Source organism: Oncorhynchus masou, chromosome 12 (genome assembly GCF_036934945.1).
Source record: "Oncorhynchus masou masou isolate Uvic2021 chromosome 12, UVic_Omas_1.1, whole genome shotgun sequence".
In the NCBI taxonomy this organism is placed as follows: Eukaryota; Metazoa; Chordata; class Actinopteri; order Salmoniformes; family Salmonidae; genus Oncorhynchus; species Oncorhynchus masou.
This window is the reverse complement of record NC_088223.1, coordinates 49,244,342-49,260,884: the sequence shown is the minus strand read 5'-3', so window position 1 is coordinate 49,260,884 and position 16,543 is coordinate 49,244,342. Positions and strand designations below refer to the sequence as shown.

General features: G+C 45.0%; 1 protein-coding gene across 8 annotated transcripts in view; it reads right to left on the bottom strand.

Annotated features, from left to right (window-relative positions):
- dacha (dachshund a) overlaps positions 1–16,543 on the bottom strand; it is a 130,440-nt gene that overhangs the window by 58,329 nt on the left and 55,568 nt on the right. For all 8 annotated transcript variants that reach the window (XM_064980889.1, XM_064980888.1, XM_064980895.1 and 5 more), the window contains exon 2: positions 7,695–7,819. In XM_064980889.1, coding sequence (XP_064836961.1) covers positions 7,695–7,819 — 125 coding nt within the window. The remainder of the gene's footprint in view (positions 1–7,694; positions 7,820–16,543) is intronic.

Here is a 16,543-nt window from a genome sequence, read left to right as displayed (position 1 = left end):
GCTGGTGATTTACCCCACGGGCGCACGGGCTCTGGACGGGGACCTGGGACAGAGGAGAGGAGAGACAGGTGGAGGAGAGCGAGAGAGGGGCTGCCCTGGCTGGAGCACAGAGCTCAGAGCAGGTAGCAGCAGTACTTGTTGGGCCCAACACTTGCACGGTCACTTAACTCCTCTCACGTCACTGCTTCATGCCTCAGTTCTCCTGCCTGGCCTGGATTAGATATCTCCCCCTATCTCGCCAGATGTCTCCCATAAGAGTGTATTGCGTGCGTGCTGGTACATCTATGTGCGCATCCATTCTCTATGCGTGCACGTGTGCATGTGTGAATGTGTGTGAGAATAAAGCTGTGTTTGCATCTGCCCAGCAGAGGTCCCAGTAAACTCCAGATGAGTGGTGTGATAGTGGGACGGGACAGGAGCCTACTGGCTCTTCTTTAACAACGAGAATGGGGAGGCAGGGGGGGATTTTCTCCTGTGTAGCGGCAGCCCAGGAATCTGTCAGAATCACTGCAGAAGATGGAAGGGAAGGGAGAGGGGGGGGGGGGTGCACTGCTGCCTGTGTACTGCAGTTGAAGGGTAACCTTTACTTAACCTTTCATATGTCGAAAGCACATTTCGCCACTGACTTATTAATTTGGACAAGGTCGCCTTTTTCCCCCTTCGTTTTAATACCAGATTAGCGGCGCCAGATCGTGAACTTTGATGTGGAAAATGTGCAGATGAGGGCTACTCTCTGGGCCACCGCGTAAAAATGAGCAGGACTTTTATTGACGTGCTATTGACAACAACAACAACAATTCTAAAGAGGAGAAATGTCAATGCTTGCTACACAAGAGTAACAAGCAGAGTAAGCACTAACATGTCAATTTACATACGGCGCTGTCAAAATGAATAATAGAATGTGCTGGATGCTGGTTTTCTTCTGCCCTGTTCAGGCAGCGGGGTTGATGGAACTGTGGAGGGCTGGCTGCGTAAAGGGCAGATGTCTGTCCCCAAAACCCCACTGCTGTCCTTCACGGAGAACCACACTGCTGTGTTCCACAGAGACACACACACTTCTTTCCTTCACAGAGAACCCACGCTGCTGTGTTTCGCAGAGAACCACACTTCTTTCCTTCACAGCAGATGCTATTTTAGGAATGTGACGGGCTTCACCATGCTTCACTCATTTTATATAGAAAGCAAAGAGATGAATATATTCCTAGACATGACGAGGAGGACATGACCTAAATAACACAAATGTATAACTTATACTTACACACCTTATCCGTGATACAACTTTTTTTTAATGGGGAAAACATACATTAAAAAATATATATATTTAAAGTCCCTTTCCTTACATTATTTTTTATAGTCATGCAAAAACATGAAAAAAGCTCCTGCACTGAGTAAACAGTAACACCAAAATCATTAACATCCTCTGTGTGATGATTTAAGGATTATGTCATTAACGAGAATCAAACTTTACCAAGATTACTGCAAAGTGATCTCACCCCAGGGTGACCACACGGTCTGTCATTACAGAGTGAGGGGAGAAGGGCACAGAATTACACAGAGCTAATCCCACCCGCACAACCTGGGGATTATTTCACAGAGTAGGAGACGATTTTACAGAGTAGGAGACGATTTCTTTTCTTAAGAGGCTTTTGCAACCTTTATGGAATGGGGGGAGCAGCCTTCATACAGACAGTATGTAGCCTGCAGCGACAACGACACACACACACACACACACATACACACACACACACACACGGGCCTGAGCGTGAGTCACTGACTTCAAACTGTCACTCATCTGGCGTCCCCTAATTAAGTGTCTAATTATAGAGCTAATACTGGCGACTGCAGCCACGATAAAGAGGACATGATGGCTACAGAAGACATACACAAACACACAGGGACACACACACACACCACCACCACCACCAGTTGGTGGGCTTCTCTGTGGATTCAAATCAAGGAATTACGTTTGAGTGACAGCATGAAGAAGAGAACTAGTCCTCACTACAGTGTGACCGGTACTACCATTTTAATGTTACCTCAAACCTCTATGGTGAACAGACAATCCTGCACTGTATGTTCGCAATCCACTTCCTGCTCGGGGGAAGGGCTCGATTGTGGTTGACACACAGAATAACTAGAATGTGACTAAGGAGGAGGAGGAGAGATATACTGGGCAACCCTGGGTTGTTCAGTATCTCTATCAGGTCATGAATGAGATACAGGAGGTGCTTTCAAATGTCACGATGAGAAGGAAAGTGCATCAGATAAGCTCATTAGGAACAAGTCAGATCGGGGCTCTGCATTCATCTGCACCACGGGGCAAACGTTTCACCGAGAGGAAAAAGAAGAGAGCCGCTCAGCTCGTGTTTTCGATCCTGTCCCTGCCCTGCAGATCAATAGGAAAAGTCAAGGATCCACAAAAGAGAACCACTGACTCCTGCATTTAAAAGAGGGAGGAAAATAAGTACTTAGTGATTTGCTTTGCATTGCGTGCAGCGTTTCTCCCTGTACCACTGGGCTCTCTCTCTCTCTCTCTGATCATAACCTCTTTGTTTTTACAGTCTCCTCCTCATTTACCAAGCCCATCCTGATCATTCCTGAGAGCACGTTTCCAGACAGCCAGATCACTGGAAATACAAATGAAAAGCCCCCCTCCCCCTCCTTCTCCACAGATCCTTCATTAAATACGGATTGGGGGCCACCCACCTACGTCGAGGCCTGGTGTTTAATTCTGCTCTGTGCGTTGGCAGGCGTGCGTCTCAGGGCCCCGGCTCTTTATCACAGGGATTTACAGACCCTCAGCGTCTGGCCCTCTCTCTTCTTCTTCTTCTCTCTCTCTCTCTCTCTCTCTCTCTCTCTCTCTCTCTCTCCCTCTCTCTCTCTCTCTCTCTCTCTCTCCCAGGACTCATAAACAAGGCCATGGGAGAGCAGAGTCAATGACGCCAGTGGGCCCCAGCCTAAGGCCAGGTAGGGTACCAGGCAGGGACGGACTGGCCATAGGGCAAATAACTGATGGGCTGGTCCATCTTTAGCCGAGTGGGCCAGTCTACAGTAAATCGTTTATATACCCTATAATTTAATGCAGAATGACCCTAATTCAACCAATAATTGGGGCTAGAATGCCTGGGCCCGAGAAGCTAAAGGTTGGCCTCGGTCTGACAATGATGATGATGAAGACTGTGACGGAGGTGACAAAGATCATGTTTGTGCCACGTGGGTCTTCTCTCAACAGCGGTCCTTGAGGTAGCCCTCCCAAGAAGGAGGAAGGCATGGATTAGGATAAATGTTGAGCACACAATGCTGGCTGGTTTACACCCTGATGCACCCCCCCCACCCCCCCCAGTTGATATCTATATTCCTGGCATCGCCTGGCTCCACTGCTCTCTCCCTCTCTCTGAAAGGCCTCTGTTCATTAGCATGCGCGAGGGCCAGGCTAGCCCATATGTCACTAAATAGAACCCCATGTTTTATTTATCCTCGGTTATTCTACTCAGAGACTTTAACCCCTTCAAGTGAGCGCGCGTCGAGCGAGGTACTGCCAAGCCCGAGCAGAGCATGCAAAAAAACATACCAACATACGGGGAAACAACGTCGAGACTGACACAGTATCAGCCAATACGGCGACCTGGGTTTGAGGAGAGGTCAGAGAGCAATGCTACCGCACTGTTCCAGGAAGTCAGGAGCGAGTGCCGGGGTTCGCTGTCAGAACTTAGCCGTGCGATTAAGAACCTGGACATCCTACATTTACGGTGAGATGAAGGTACTGCAATCTGTTCACTTGTACCAGCCAGGTAAATGTGACCAACGCTGCAAGGCAACAGTGGAGTATGGCTCTGGGTAACTGTGATTCCGAGGAAAAGAAAGGCGATCCAAAACAGTAGTTAAATACTATTTGTCAGAGTGAGGCCCAGGGAAGAGGGGGAGTAGGAGGCCCTCCTCCCAGGTTTGGAGGAGAGAGGAGGGGGGGTTAAGCAGATGGAGGACCAGTCCCCGGTGGGACATGTCATTCATCAAAGTCACCAGGACGGCCTGTTTTGTTTTCAGAGGGAGAGAGTGAGAGAGAGAGAGAGAGTGAGAGAATGAGAGAGAGAGAGGCAGGTGGTTCTACTTGGGGTTCCGTGACAGCCTGCATGACACACACAACATCTTTCCTGTCTTCATATCCTGCTCTGCAAAAAGTGAAACCACAGTTTAACACCTAAAACTCCTTAATAACCTATTGGGAGGATTAAAGGAGCGAGAGAAACACCATCACACACCTCTCTGGCTCTGACAGCTCACTCTCTCTCTCTGTTCCTCCCTTCATCCCTCTATCTCTCCATCTCCCCCCTGACCCAGATTGCTCCAGCAGTGTAGTCAGAGGCGGAAGTCACGCTTTACATGATGACTGTACTGTGTAGTGAGGATGGAATCATTATGCCTGCTGTCGGAGCTCCTCCCCTCCTCTCTCCGGCGTGCCAGGGGCTTAGGATGTTTCTGTCAACAGCATTCCAGGAAACCAAACGCTCCAACAAAGCTCACAACACGTTGGTTTTGCTTTTGCTCGGCGCAACACCCCCCCCCCCCCCACCACCACCAGTGCGCTGACTCTAAACACGAGAGGGGAAGCTTTGAGAGTGAAAACCAGTATTCCCTCATGAATACTTCTTCTTTCTTTTATTTTCTTCCCGCTCACAAGGTGACGCTGAGCAGTGAGGTACAAAACAGAACTGCAAACAACCACTGGGGGGGGGGGGGGTATAAAGCTTGCTCATTTGTACGGATAATTATCGCATTATATGTTAATAACAAAACAAATGGTTGCTAGTAACTGAATGACAACTCCGATACAAAATCTGCTTTTTGACGTCTTCTGCAAAATGTTTCTACTGAAATAGGAATATATTGTTACTGCAGACTGTGTAGTCGCATATGCCGGATAGACGCAGGGAAATGTTTTTTTTTTTTTACAGGGTCAGGCATAGTAGCACGGCGCCGCTGGAGAAAATGAGGGTTAAGTGCCTTGCTCAAGGGCACGTCGTCAGATTTTTCACCTTGATGGCTCGGGGTATTCAAACCAGCAACCTATTGGTTACTGGCTCCAACGTTGTCAGCGCTAGAACTACAACTGCTGCTGCTATCAACTTCCTGTCAAAAACTCAAATATATTCATCAAGAAGCAGTAAACGCGAACTTCTACAGGGTCTCTAATCCGTTCAGGATTCACGAGGAAGATACCGTATTCATGTTAGGTATCTAGTGTGCCTTCAGAAAGTATTCCCTAGACTTAGTCCACCGTTTGTTGTGTTACAGCATGAATTCAAAATGGATTAGATATACTTTGTTTCTCAACCATCTTACACACAATACCCCATAATGACAAAGTGAAAACATGTTTTCATAATTTTTTTGCCAATTTAATGAAAATGAAATGCAGAAATATGACATTTACATAAGTATTCACAACCCTGTTAGAAGCACTTTTGGCAGCGGTTTCAAATGAGTCTTTCTGGGTGAGTCTCTAAGAGCTTTGCACACTTGGATTGTACAATATTTGCACATTATTCTTGAAAACATTCTTCAAGCTCTGTCAAATTGGTAGTTGATCATTGCTAATCAGCTATTTTCAAATCTTGCCATAGATTTTCAAGCCAATTTATGTAAAAACTGTAACTAGGCCATTCAATGTCTTCTTATTAAGCAACTTAAGCAACAATAGGTTATTGTCCTGATGAAAGGTGAATTTGTCTCCCAGTATCTGTTGGAAAGCAGACTGAACCACGTTTTCCACTAGGATTTTGCTTGTGCTTAGTTGTATTCCATTTATTTTTTTATCATTGACGATTACAAGCATACCCATAACATGATGCAGCCACCACCATGCTTGAAAATATAAAAAGTGGTACTCAGGGATGTGTTGTGTTGGATTTGCCCCAAACATAACGCTTTGTATTCAGGACATTAAGTTAATTTCTTTGCTACATTTATGGGGGGTTTTGCTTTTGGGCCTTATTGCAAACAGGAGGCATGATTTGGAATATTTAAATTCTGTACAGGCTTCCTTCTTTTCACTCTGTCATTTAGGTCAGTATTGTGGAGTAACTACAATGCTGTTGTAGGCTTGCAATAACAAAGGCGTTGAATACTTCTTCAATACTTCTTCAATCGCCTTTAGATTTTTTATACATTTTATAATAGGGCGTATTGTGTGTAGGCCAGTGACACAAAACCTCAGTTGATTCCATGTTAAATTCAGGCTGTAACGCAACAAAATGTGGAAAAAGTCAAGGGGTGTGAATACTTTCTGAAGGCACTGTAAATATGCTGTTTGCTTCTGGGAGAATGAGCAATGGAAATGCAGGTTGTCCCATGAACTCAATGAAAAGGCTTTCAGGAATAATGTCCCCCTGTCTGTGCTATCAAGAAATGGGAGCACCTTGAGGATTTATTTTTATTTTTAATAATTCATCATTTAAAAAAAAAATATTTAAAAAACGCTGAAAACATTTGTGTCTAAAACAAAACATGTACTGCTTGGTCGTTAAAGGTAAAGAAAATAATATCAAAACAACAAAAAGGTTGCGTTTAATTATCACATTAAACTACATGTGCGAAAGATACAACTCATTTGCCACCAATATCGTCTCTAACTGTGTCTCGTCGTCTGACAGACACGTGGATGAGTTCTTCTATTACCCGGGTTGAGTAAAACACTGAAAAAAAAACGTAAATGATTTTTGATGTGCATTTTAAAGAAGTTCCACCCACGGCAAGAGAGGAGAACAGTAACACAGGGCATCTGAAATCAATCACTAGCATGGCTAACTGACTGCTCTGGCTCCTCGTCTGCACAAATCAATATCCTTACTGGCCATTGTGAGGACTAAATTGCCGCCACCATCAGCAATTCAAAGAAAAAATATATTAAGAAAAGACAAGCAAAAAGGTGCTTAACAAGACAGAACCTATAGTTTGCTGTAGGTACACTTTTCAAATAGACAGCTAAATGCAAAACACACAGAGACACACACAAAACACACAGACACACACAAAACACACGCGTGTACAAACACACACACAGATTACACCTAAGCATAGTGACGGGCATGGTGTTGATGCAACAATGCTAACACAACTTCACCAAATAGACTCTTGCATACTGCAATTGTATAAAGAGGCGAGACGAGAAGGAAATGGCCTACGGCAACGAGAGAGAGAGAGAGAGAGAGAGAGAGAGAGAGAGAGAGAGAGAGAGAGAGAGAGAGAGAGAGAGAGAGAGAGAGAGAGAGAGAGAGAGAGAGCAAATGCATGTGTGAGAAAACGCTACAGAAATCCAATAGTGTAACCTCTGTTTGAGACGCAGTAGTGGCCAGTGAAGGACAGAGGAGAAAATCAATAGGAACTGATTTGCAGAAAGAGGGGGATTGGGTGGAGATGGGGGGGGGAGAAAGAAAGGCGCCGGGAAACAGAGACAGGGATCTCAAAAGAAAGATAACAGAATCGCTTTCATCAAAATGTGACAAATCCGAGGCTACCGTATAGGACACCTGATGGCTGTCTATTTTCGTCAAACCCGTTAAAATACATCATTAATGCGAGGTGGAGGTTAGCGAGTGGAGGGTAAATGAGCTTTTTTTATTGGGGTGCTTTGAGTGAGCTCACTGGAGGTTGTGTGCATGTTTAGGGTGGCTGCACATGGACGAGAGAGGTCTTACCTCCGGGCGACATGGATGAGAGGAGTCCGGGTGACAATAGGCCGTGGACACTGTGGGGAAGAAGCCTGGAGCTCTCCTGCATCGCTACCCCCAGGGAACGCTTCGGTGGGCGGCCAGGCCTGGAGCTACAGAGATGGGGAGAGAAGGAGAGGGGGGGGGGAGAAGGAGAGGGGGGGGAGAGAGAGAGAGAAAGTGAGAGAGGCAGAGAGAGAGAGAAAGGCAGAGAGAGACAGAGAGGCAGAGAGAGAGAGAGAGAGAGTCAGAGAGAGACAGAGAGACGGAGGCAGAGAGAGAGAAAGAGAGAGGGAGGAGGAGAGGGAGAGAGAGGGGCAGAGAGAAAGAGAGAAAGAGAGAGACAGAGAGAGAGAGAGAGAGAGAGAGAGAGAGGGAGAGAGAGAGAGAGAGAAAGATAGATATATATTACAGTCAATACACAGCAAATGATCTACTATTTAAATCTCTATCGCTCAGACCACATAGGCTCACAGTGAAAGAGTCCATTGATTCCTCCATTTACAATGGATTTTACGTTTCTCTAAATAGCATGAGTGATATGAGGACTGTATCAAATTGTCTAGCATTTAAATTGACAACAATAGACACTAAGAAAGAGTGAAAAATATTACAAATATTTCCATGACGATAGCTAGTCCAATTTCTATGAATTTTTGTTGTGGTCCGCCAAACGCACTCGACAGGCCTTTAAAACCCAAGAATTGTACCTATTATTTTTCAAATTATATTTCAAGCCTGTTGTGACACCTCAACAACACGTAGTGATTACTCTCCTCCTCTCATCACTCACACCAACATCTGTTTGCGTCCCCTCCGCACCCCACCCTACCGCCCCTCCCCCTTCCTGTCCCACTCTGGGGGGATTAGACAGAGACGGCAGGTAGACAGAGATCCACTCCACTGATAACTAACACACACACACACACACGCACACACACACACACACACACACAGAAAGCTTGATAATGATCACCTCAAAAACATATGCCTTGAAGTGCACAGGGGGACATTGCATATCCCAGCAAGGCCATATCTGATAAGGGGTCGCCAGCGTGCAGACACATTGTTTCCAGGGTTTGGTGTCTGATGGTGTAAAATTAGACTGAGATTCCTTCCCCCTGGGGCCAGGAAGTGAGAAACAAGTGAAAAACTTTCCTTAGGTTGCACAACCCCTCTCACACACACGTTCCCTTCCTTACTTTCCCCAACAGTAGCAGTCCTAAAGGGTGTACTAGACTGATAGGGCGCTTCTGTCGCAAAGACACGTATGTGAGAAGGGGCAGGAGGGAGGGAGAAAAGTGCTTGAAAAGAAGAGAAAAAAATGCTAATTTTAGCGCTGTATACGATTGGCCGGCGTCCAGAAACATGAACTAAAGAAGCGCTGTGTAGTTGTCTCTTTATGTATTTCATTAATATTGCAGTGGCAACAAACACAAACAGGACCACAGAGCAATCAGCATACAAGTGAAAGGGGGGGGGGTGTTCAATATAGGAACAAGTCAGAGTCGTCTTCAGAGACGTGGTTGGACACGAGTTGAAAAAGCAACACGAGACGCTCCAGATGCCATTACACTTGGCTGGCCTGGGACTCTGCTTTACAGGATAAAAGACGTGGAGCGGACTTGAACGGAGAACAGAGAGAGGACAGAAAGAAAAACCCAGAGAGACAAACGGAAGGCTCTTATCAGTGTTCCAAACAGAGTGTTGCCATTAGAACAAAGCCCATTCGCTGTGAAGCGTCCGTCTCGCTCTCTCGTTCGCCGTGCCCCCCTCGCTCTGTTCAACACAAAGGCGTTCACTCACAAGCTGCCACAACAGTCCCATTTTTGATTCAGCTGTTTGTTAATCCGCCTTTAATGTCTTGTCCTGCTCTTTTCTCTGGCCAGTTGATTCTGTTTTAAGTATGATTCACCTGAACACACACAGACAAGAGTAGCCAAGGACTCCAGACTGGAGACTCCAGACTTGGAGGAGTCACTCACCTCAATAGAAAATGAAGCAACTTATTTTTTTATTTTAACGTCAGTTAAAAAGTAACTTATAAATATTGACATGGGTCAGTAACACAGCCCTGAAATGGAGGTGTTTATCAAGGCACAGTTGATTTGTACTCCACCAGGAAATGACTCAGAGATACACTGACAGGTTTGCCGCTACCGTACCGTAGGCTTTAGCGTGTTCAATATACACCACTACTCAGCTCTGCTACAGTAACCCGACTCCACTGTGTGTAATTTTCGCTGTTGACCGGCCTGCAATTCCAGTCGATGATAAACTCCACGTGACCCTCGCACTGTTACACCAAGGAGGTGGCGGCAATGATCACAGTCCCCTATGGACACACCCTCAACCCCCCCCCCCCCCCCCATCCCCCATCCACCCTCCACCCCCAGATCCCCCCCCTACCCCCACCCACCCGGCCACCACCCCCAGATTCCCCCCATCCCCCACCCACCCATCCTCCACCCCCAGATCCCCCCACCCCCCCACCCCACCCCCAGCCATGCCCCTCATGACTTGTTGGCTGTCTGCATGAGCTGCACCTCGGAAAATGCAGAGCCCTACGATTGTCACTTTACTAATCCAATTAAAAACTATGAACAGCCAAGCGTGTAAAAAAAAAAAAAGAAGAAAAAAAAGAGAAAAAAAGAGCAATCAACATTAATCACTTTTGCGGTTGTAGTGAGCCTGTTACAGGAACCGCTCAATGAAGTCAACTGTAGTGTATCAAAGTCAGCCTTGCTTATTGCTCCGCACAGTCTGCAGGGCCCTGTCAGCTCACGATAGCGCAGGGCCCACGGTTTTTAAACTGCGTAATTAAGGCACTTTGGAGGTTCCAGGTTTTCAGCCTTGATTTGTTTCATCATCGTGCATTCGAGATTTTTTTTAACAGAAGGCTTCTGGGTATTTCATTTGAAATCGATTCAAATACAGATATACTGTACATCAGAGGCATCATGTCCATAGGGGGCACAAGAGCACGTAACCACTCAGATTTTAAAAAATGTAATTAAAAAATAGCAAATAGGACTCTAAGAGCAAAATACCATATATGCATGTACAGTACCAGTCAAAAGTTTGAACACACCTACTCATTCAAGGTTTTTCTTTATTTTAGTATTTTCTAGAATAATAGTGAAAACATCAAAACTATGAAATAACACATATGGAATCATGTAGTAACCAAAACAGTCTTTAAAAAAATCTAAATATATATGCCTTGATGACAACTTTGCACACTCTTGGCATTCTCTCAACCAGCTTCACCTGGAATGCTTTTCCAACAGTCTTGAAGGAGTTACCACATACTGTAAGCTGAGCACTTGTTGGCTGCTTTTCCTTCACTCTGTGGTCCAACTCATCCCAAACCAAACTTTTGACTGTGGTTCACTGCATATATATATATATATATATATATATATACACAGTACCAGTCAAAAGTTTGGACAGATCTTTTTTATAAATAATTATGATAAAATGTGGGCTTAAAAGTTTAGTTATTAATGTATGCATAATATATATATATACATTTTTCAGATGTTAAATTAATGGCTAAACTTTTAAGCCCACATTTTATCATAATTATTTATAAAAAGATCTGTCAGCTGAATTTTGCGGAGGGGGCAAACTGACTGGACCAGGCAAAGAGTACCCCCCCCCCCCCCAGGCTCCAGTTGATACTTTCAAGGTGCACCACGGAGCAAAGATATGTTAGATACAGTGCAGCTTGGGTATACGTTTAGCTTTTTCCCCCCTAGCACCACACAGCTGATTCAAATAATCAAAGCTCTATGATGACTTCCATATTTGAATCAGCTGTGTGGTGCTAGGGGGGAAAAACTAAATCTGCACCCTTTGGGGTCCCCGGGACCGAGTTTGGGAAGCACTGCTTTAGTGCGTGCAGACAGTACCATCAGTGGAGGAGCAGAGAAAGTGCAGTGAACCACACAGCGTTTGATTTGACTTCAACTGCCATTGATGGGCAGGACTCGCAGGCAATATGTTTGCAAATGAATTTGATCATTCTATGTAGGCTATTGATTCCTTCTTGATGAAGAAATAAAATGTAAATGTTTTGTTGTTTCTCTGTAATACGAGCCACCTAGCAATTTTATGACGTTGGCTTTAGCTAGCCAGCTATTGTAGATAGGTTTCCAATCTCCCAATTAGCTACCAAGTCATTTCAGGCTATCATTTAAGTTAGAATAGCTTGTCTACCTTAGCTGGCATGATTGATATACTTTAGAAAATGCAAAAATTGCTTTGATCCTTGGGTTATGATATTAAATACCAGTCGAGAAGTTGTACTAAAATCCTAAGGCATAAAGATTCTTAAGGAATCAGTGTGGATCATTAATTAAAATGACAGATGAACATGTACAGAGGTATGCAAATAACCCCTATGCGGTGAAAATGTATATATTTTACACAGAATTAGTCATAATGATTATGGCTCTGATTGAAGGAAAAGCGTGTTTCAGGGGTTTGAAACATTTCAAATTCTCTGACTTCTGGAAGGGAATCCATCCGGACATACTTTGTGCTCCCTCTAAAATAATGGGTGCATGACGCCCCTGCTGTAAATACTCACATACAATCCTTTATTCTTCTTCATTTGGATGCTCTGTCCTTTTTTCTTTTTCTTTCTTTTTTTTCTCTCCTTGAGTTACCTTGTCCCTTATCAGTCTCTATGAAGACAGGGTTGAGACATGACTTGTCCCTTATCATTCTCTATGAAGACAGGGTTGAGACAGGACTTGTCCCTTATCATTATCTATGAAGACAGGGTTGGGGCAGGACTTGTCCCTTATCATTCTCTATGAAGACAGGGTTGAGACAGGACTTGTCCCTTATCATTCTCTATGAAGACAGGGTTGAGACAGGACTTGTCCCTTATCATTCTCTATGGGGCAGGAGATCATTCTCTATGGACAGTTGGGGCAGGACTTGTCCCTTATCATTCTCTATGAAGACAGGGTTGAGACAGGACTTGTCCCTTATCATTCTCTATGAAGACAGGGTTGAGACAGGACTTGTCCCTTATCATTATCTATGAAGACAGGGTTGGGGCAGGACTTGTCCCTTATCATTCTCTATGAAGACAGGGTTGGGGGACAGGACTTGTCCCTTATCATTCTCTATGAAGACAGGGTTGGGGCAGGACTTGTCCTTTATCATTCTCTATGAAGACAGGGTTGGGGCAGGACTTGTCCCTTATCATTCTCTATGAAGACAGGGTTGGGGCAGGACTTGTCCCTTATCATTCTCTATGAAGACAGGGTTGGGGCAGGACTTGTCCCTTATCATTCTCTATGAAGACAGGGTTGGGGCAGGACTTGTCCCTTATCATTCTCTATGAAGACAGGGTTGGGGCAGGACTTGTCCCTTATCATTCTCTATGAAGACAGGGTTGGGGCAGGACTTGTCCCTTATCATTCTCTATGAAGACAGGGTTGGGGCAGGACTTGTCCTTTATCATTCTCTATGAAGACAGGGTTGGGGCAGGACTTGTCCCTTATCATTCTCTATGAAGACAGGGTTGGGGCAGGACTTGTCCCTTATCATTCTCTATGAAGACAGGGTTGGGGCAGGACTTGTCCCTTATCATTCTCTATGAAGACAGGGTTGGGGCAGGACTTGTCCCTTATCATTCTCTAGGAGAATGAATACAATAGAGAACGAAGAGACGTGGCTTCACAAGCTGGCCTGACATGTACGTCCAAGTGTTGTAATTAACTTCAAATACGATAAAGATATTTATTAGGCTATCTATTACTGCTGCCAACTTTGCCAAAGATACAATATTAGGGTTAGTAATTTGTCTAAACGCCCACAACCACCTCTAAATTCACAGATGAAGGTGTTGTAATACAGAGCAGGCCTACTGGATATTACAGAACGACGAGATATGTTATTCATGTATTCTGTCCTGTAATTATGGCCTAGGTGAAAAATGAAGGTCCCTTCCACCTGTGTCTTCCATCATAAATGATGATGGCATAAGCAGAACACCTGATACTGAAGAGGAAACCAATTAACTGGCGAGAAGATAATTAGCTAAAATGACAATTTCATTTTTCTGATGTGCTCACTGCAATACATTTCTTACTTAAATAAATGACCGTTTAAATCAAATTGGCCACCACTTTCCCATTGCATTAGAGGGAAGGTGCTCTTCAGGCCTATAATGTGTCGACTGTTCTACACTACTTTGTTGTGAGCCTAATCATGCAACAACAAGAAACAACAAGAAACAACAAGAAAAAAAGAATGAAGATAACGCTATGTCTGGCGTGGGTATCTCTCTCTCCCAAAAAAAAGAGAGGCTCTTGAAAAAGCATTAATTACCAGAACGTTCCGATAATGTGTGGACATTTCCGGAGAGGAAAGGGAATTAGAAAACACGACGGCGGAGCAGGAGTGGGGAAAGGTTCTGTGGGGTCAGTCCAGGGAGGCAGAGGCAGAGCAGCCCCCCCCCCCCAGAGAGTTGGCTGAACTGGAAACCCTGTACTGTTGAAACCTCTTTAGCAGATTAACCAGACATTTCCTCCAACGTCTTAAATGAGAGAGGGGGGGAGAGGGGGGCTTCCTTTAGAGGGTGGATTGTTTTCCATACACATAGCTGATTGTTGAAGTAAAGGAATTGGAAATAAAAGAATGGATGTTTTTCCTTCTTTTGGAGTCACTGACTCATTCCCCTCTCGCGCACTGGTGTCATTTTCGTATGCGGGTGATTGTGCGCTAACTTGGCCTTTTTCCCTCTGGAGACGAGAACTGTTTTCTTCTTTGGCTCCCGTTTAACTGAGCATTGTATCCCTGCGACCCTTTCCTAGCTGCCGGCAGGTGCTTCCTTGTATAAGCTGCACGGTCCTGCTGACTTTTTTGACTGACTCCAAGAACAGGATCTGCATCAAAGAAAAGGGCCTAAATGAGGTGGATAATTACAATTCTGCCGAGCTAGCCTCCGTGTAAACCCCCCCCCCGCTCTGCTTTAGCCATGGTGGTAGAAACTTGGGCTGGTATTTAATCAAACCGGAACTGTGGATCGATTTCATAGTGCTTAAAATTACAAAGACAATGTTTTGGGGAAAAAAAGTCTATACTTACGTTTTTTGCATGATTACGGAGTCGTTTTTTAAAATAGTTTTTCAACGTGTTGAATTTCATTAAAAAAAACTTCCCATAATCACAAAAATTATACAAAAAAAGCGAAGTAGGATTTTGTAAAAATCGAATTTGCATTTCATTTCATATTGACAGAGGGGTTCAAAGAAAAAAGGTGAAGTCACATTAACCCTCTGTCCCGCCACATTCTCTTGCCTTGACGCTCCCCCTGCCTACCATGCTCTACAGTACTCAGCTACTGGCGGTGGGTGTTCAGTACTGCAAGAGCATCTGACACCCAGGTGCCCTCCGAGCGTGAATACTGTACTACAACAGCCTCATTGGTGGGCATAATGCCCAACCCTGCTGCTATGCACCTCCATGTTTGCCCTCTCTGAAGCACACACACACACACACACACACACACACACACACACACACACACACACACACACACACACACACACACACACACACACACACACTCCTACCCCCACGCCCCTAGAGGGTCCCAATGGGCAGAAGGAACAGATGGCTGCGAAAAGTCATTCACACGTTCCCGCACGTTCCACTCACCAGAAAAGAAAAAGCCTGTCAATGCACTCGTCCCTACCAATCACTCCCCTCAACTCTCAGGTGGTATAACTGCGCCTCCCGGAGACTACTTAAAGTGGGTTACTAAGCACTTTTTAGTCCAAACGAATGTCGCAAATGTGCCCTTGTCGTTTTTTCCCCGTTTTTTTTCTTCAAAACGGTTCGTTAAATATTCATAGTGATCGGACACCTGCTCGTCTGCGCCTGTGCCTGGGTTACCCCTGGCACTCCAGGAAGACTGTCCTTTCACATGAGTGACGGCTCCACCCACTCTCCTCAATGACAAAGGCCACAATGTGTTGGTCAATATCTGCTATGGCACCATGCTGCACTAACTACTTGTGTTTGCGTCAAACAAAGACATTTCTCTTACACAAAGTGGAGACAGGGAGGGGGAAAGGTGGCGGGAGTCCACAAGTCCAGAAAACTTTAACCGCAGGGGAGAGGGGGGGGTGAGGAGGGAGCAGTGTGAAAGGGTTGAGAACAGGCTAAACAAAAATCAGATTTAAATTTTTTTAATGGGAAATTGTTTAAAAAACAACAAAGACGGCAGCCTGCAAAAAAAATGTACAAGTCAGGGTGCCTTTGAAGATATTTAATTAAAATCTAATCCTGCATTCTTAAAGGCTCACATAAATTAAGCTGTCAGTCAGGAGATTTATGCATTCACATTTGCATATTGCATACAATTCATCAATTACTCATGTTTGAGAGGCCTGCGTATCCCAGGGAGAGTGGCTGCCAGTGTGCCAGCGCAGTGAGAACGAGGCAGAGACGGAGAGCGGGAGAGGTGGGGCCGACAATACCCAGGAGAAGTCAGTCTCCATATGGCCACACACTCGACCAATACCGCTGAAACCTCCCCATGCCCATCCCACATATGGAAAACACTACTAGCTGGGCAATGCATGTAAACTGAAAAAGCAATGCGTGATTCAAATGTCAGACTGTATTAGTATTGTACAATGAACCCCATGACCACTACACTTTTGCTCAACAAAAAAAGGTAGAGGAAAGAATGACTCTGTGCTCCGTTTCGACTCGGCATTGCAATTATCATTCATCGCTAGTATTTTACCCAAGCATATCTAGGAGTTGACCACGAACAAGCCCTTTTGCCCCTCTGCAAGTCCTTG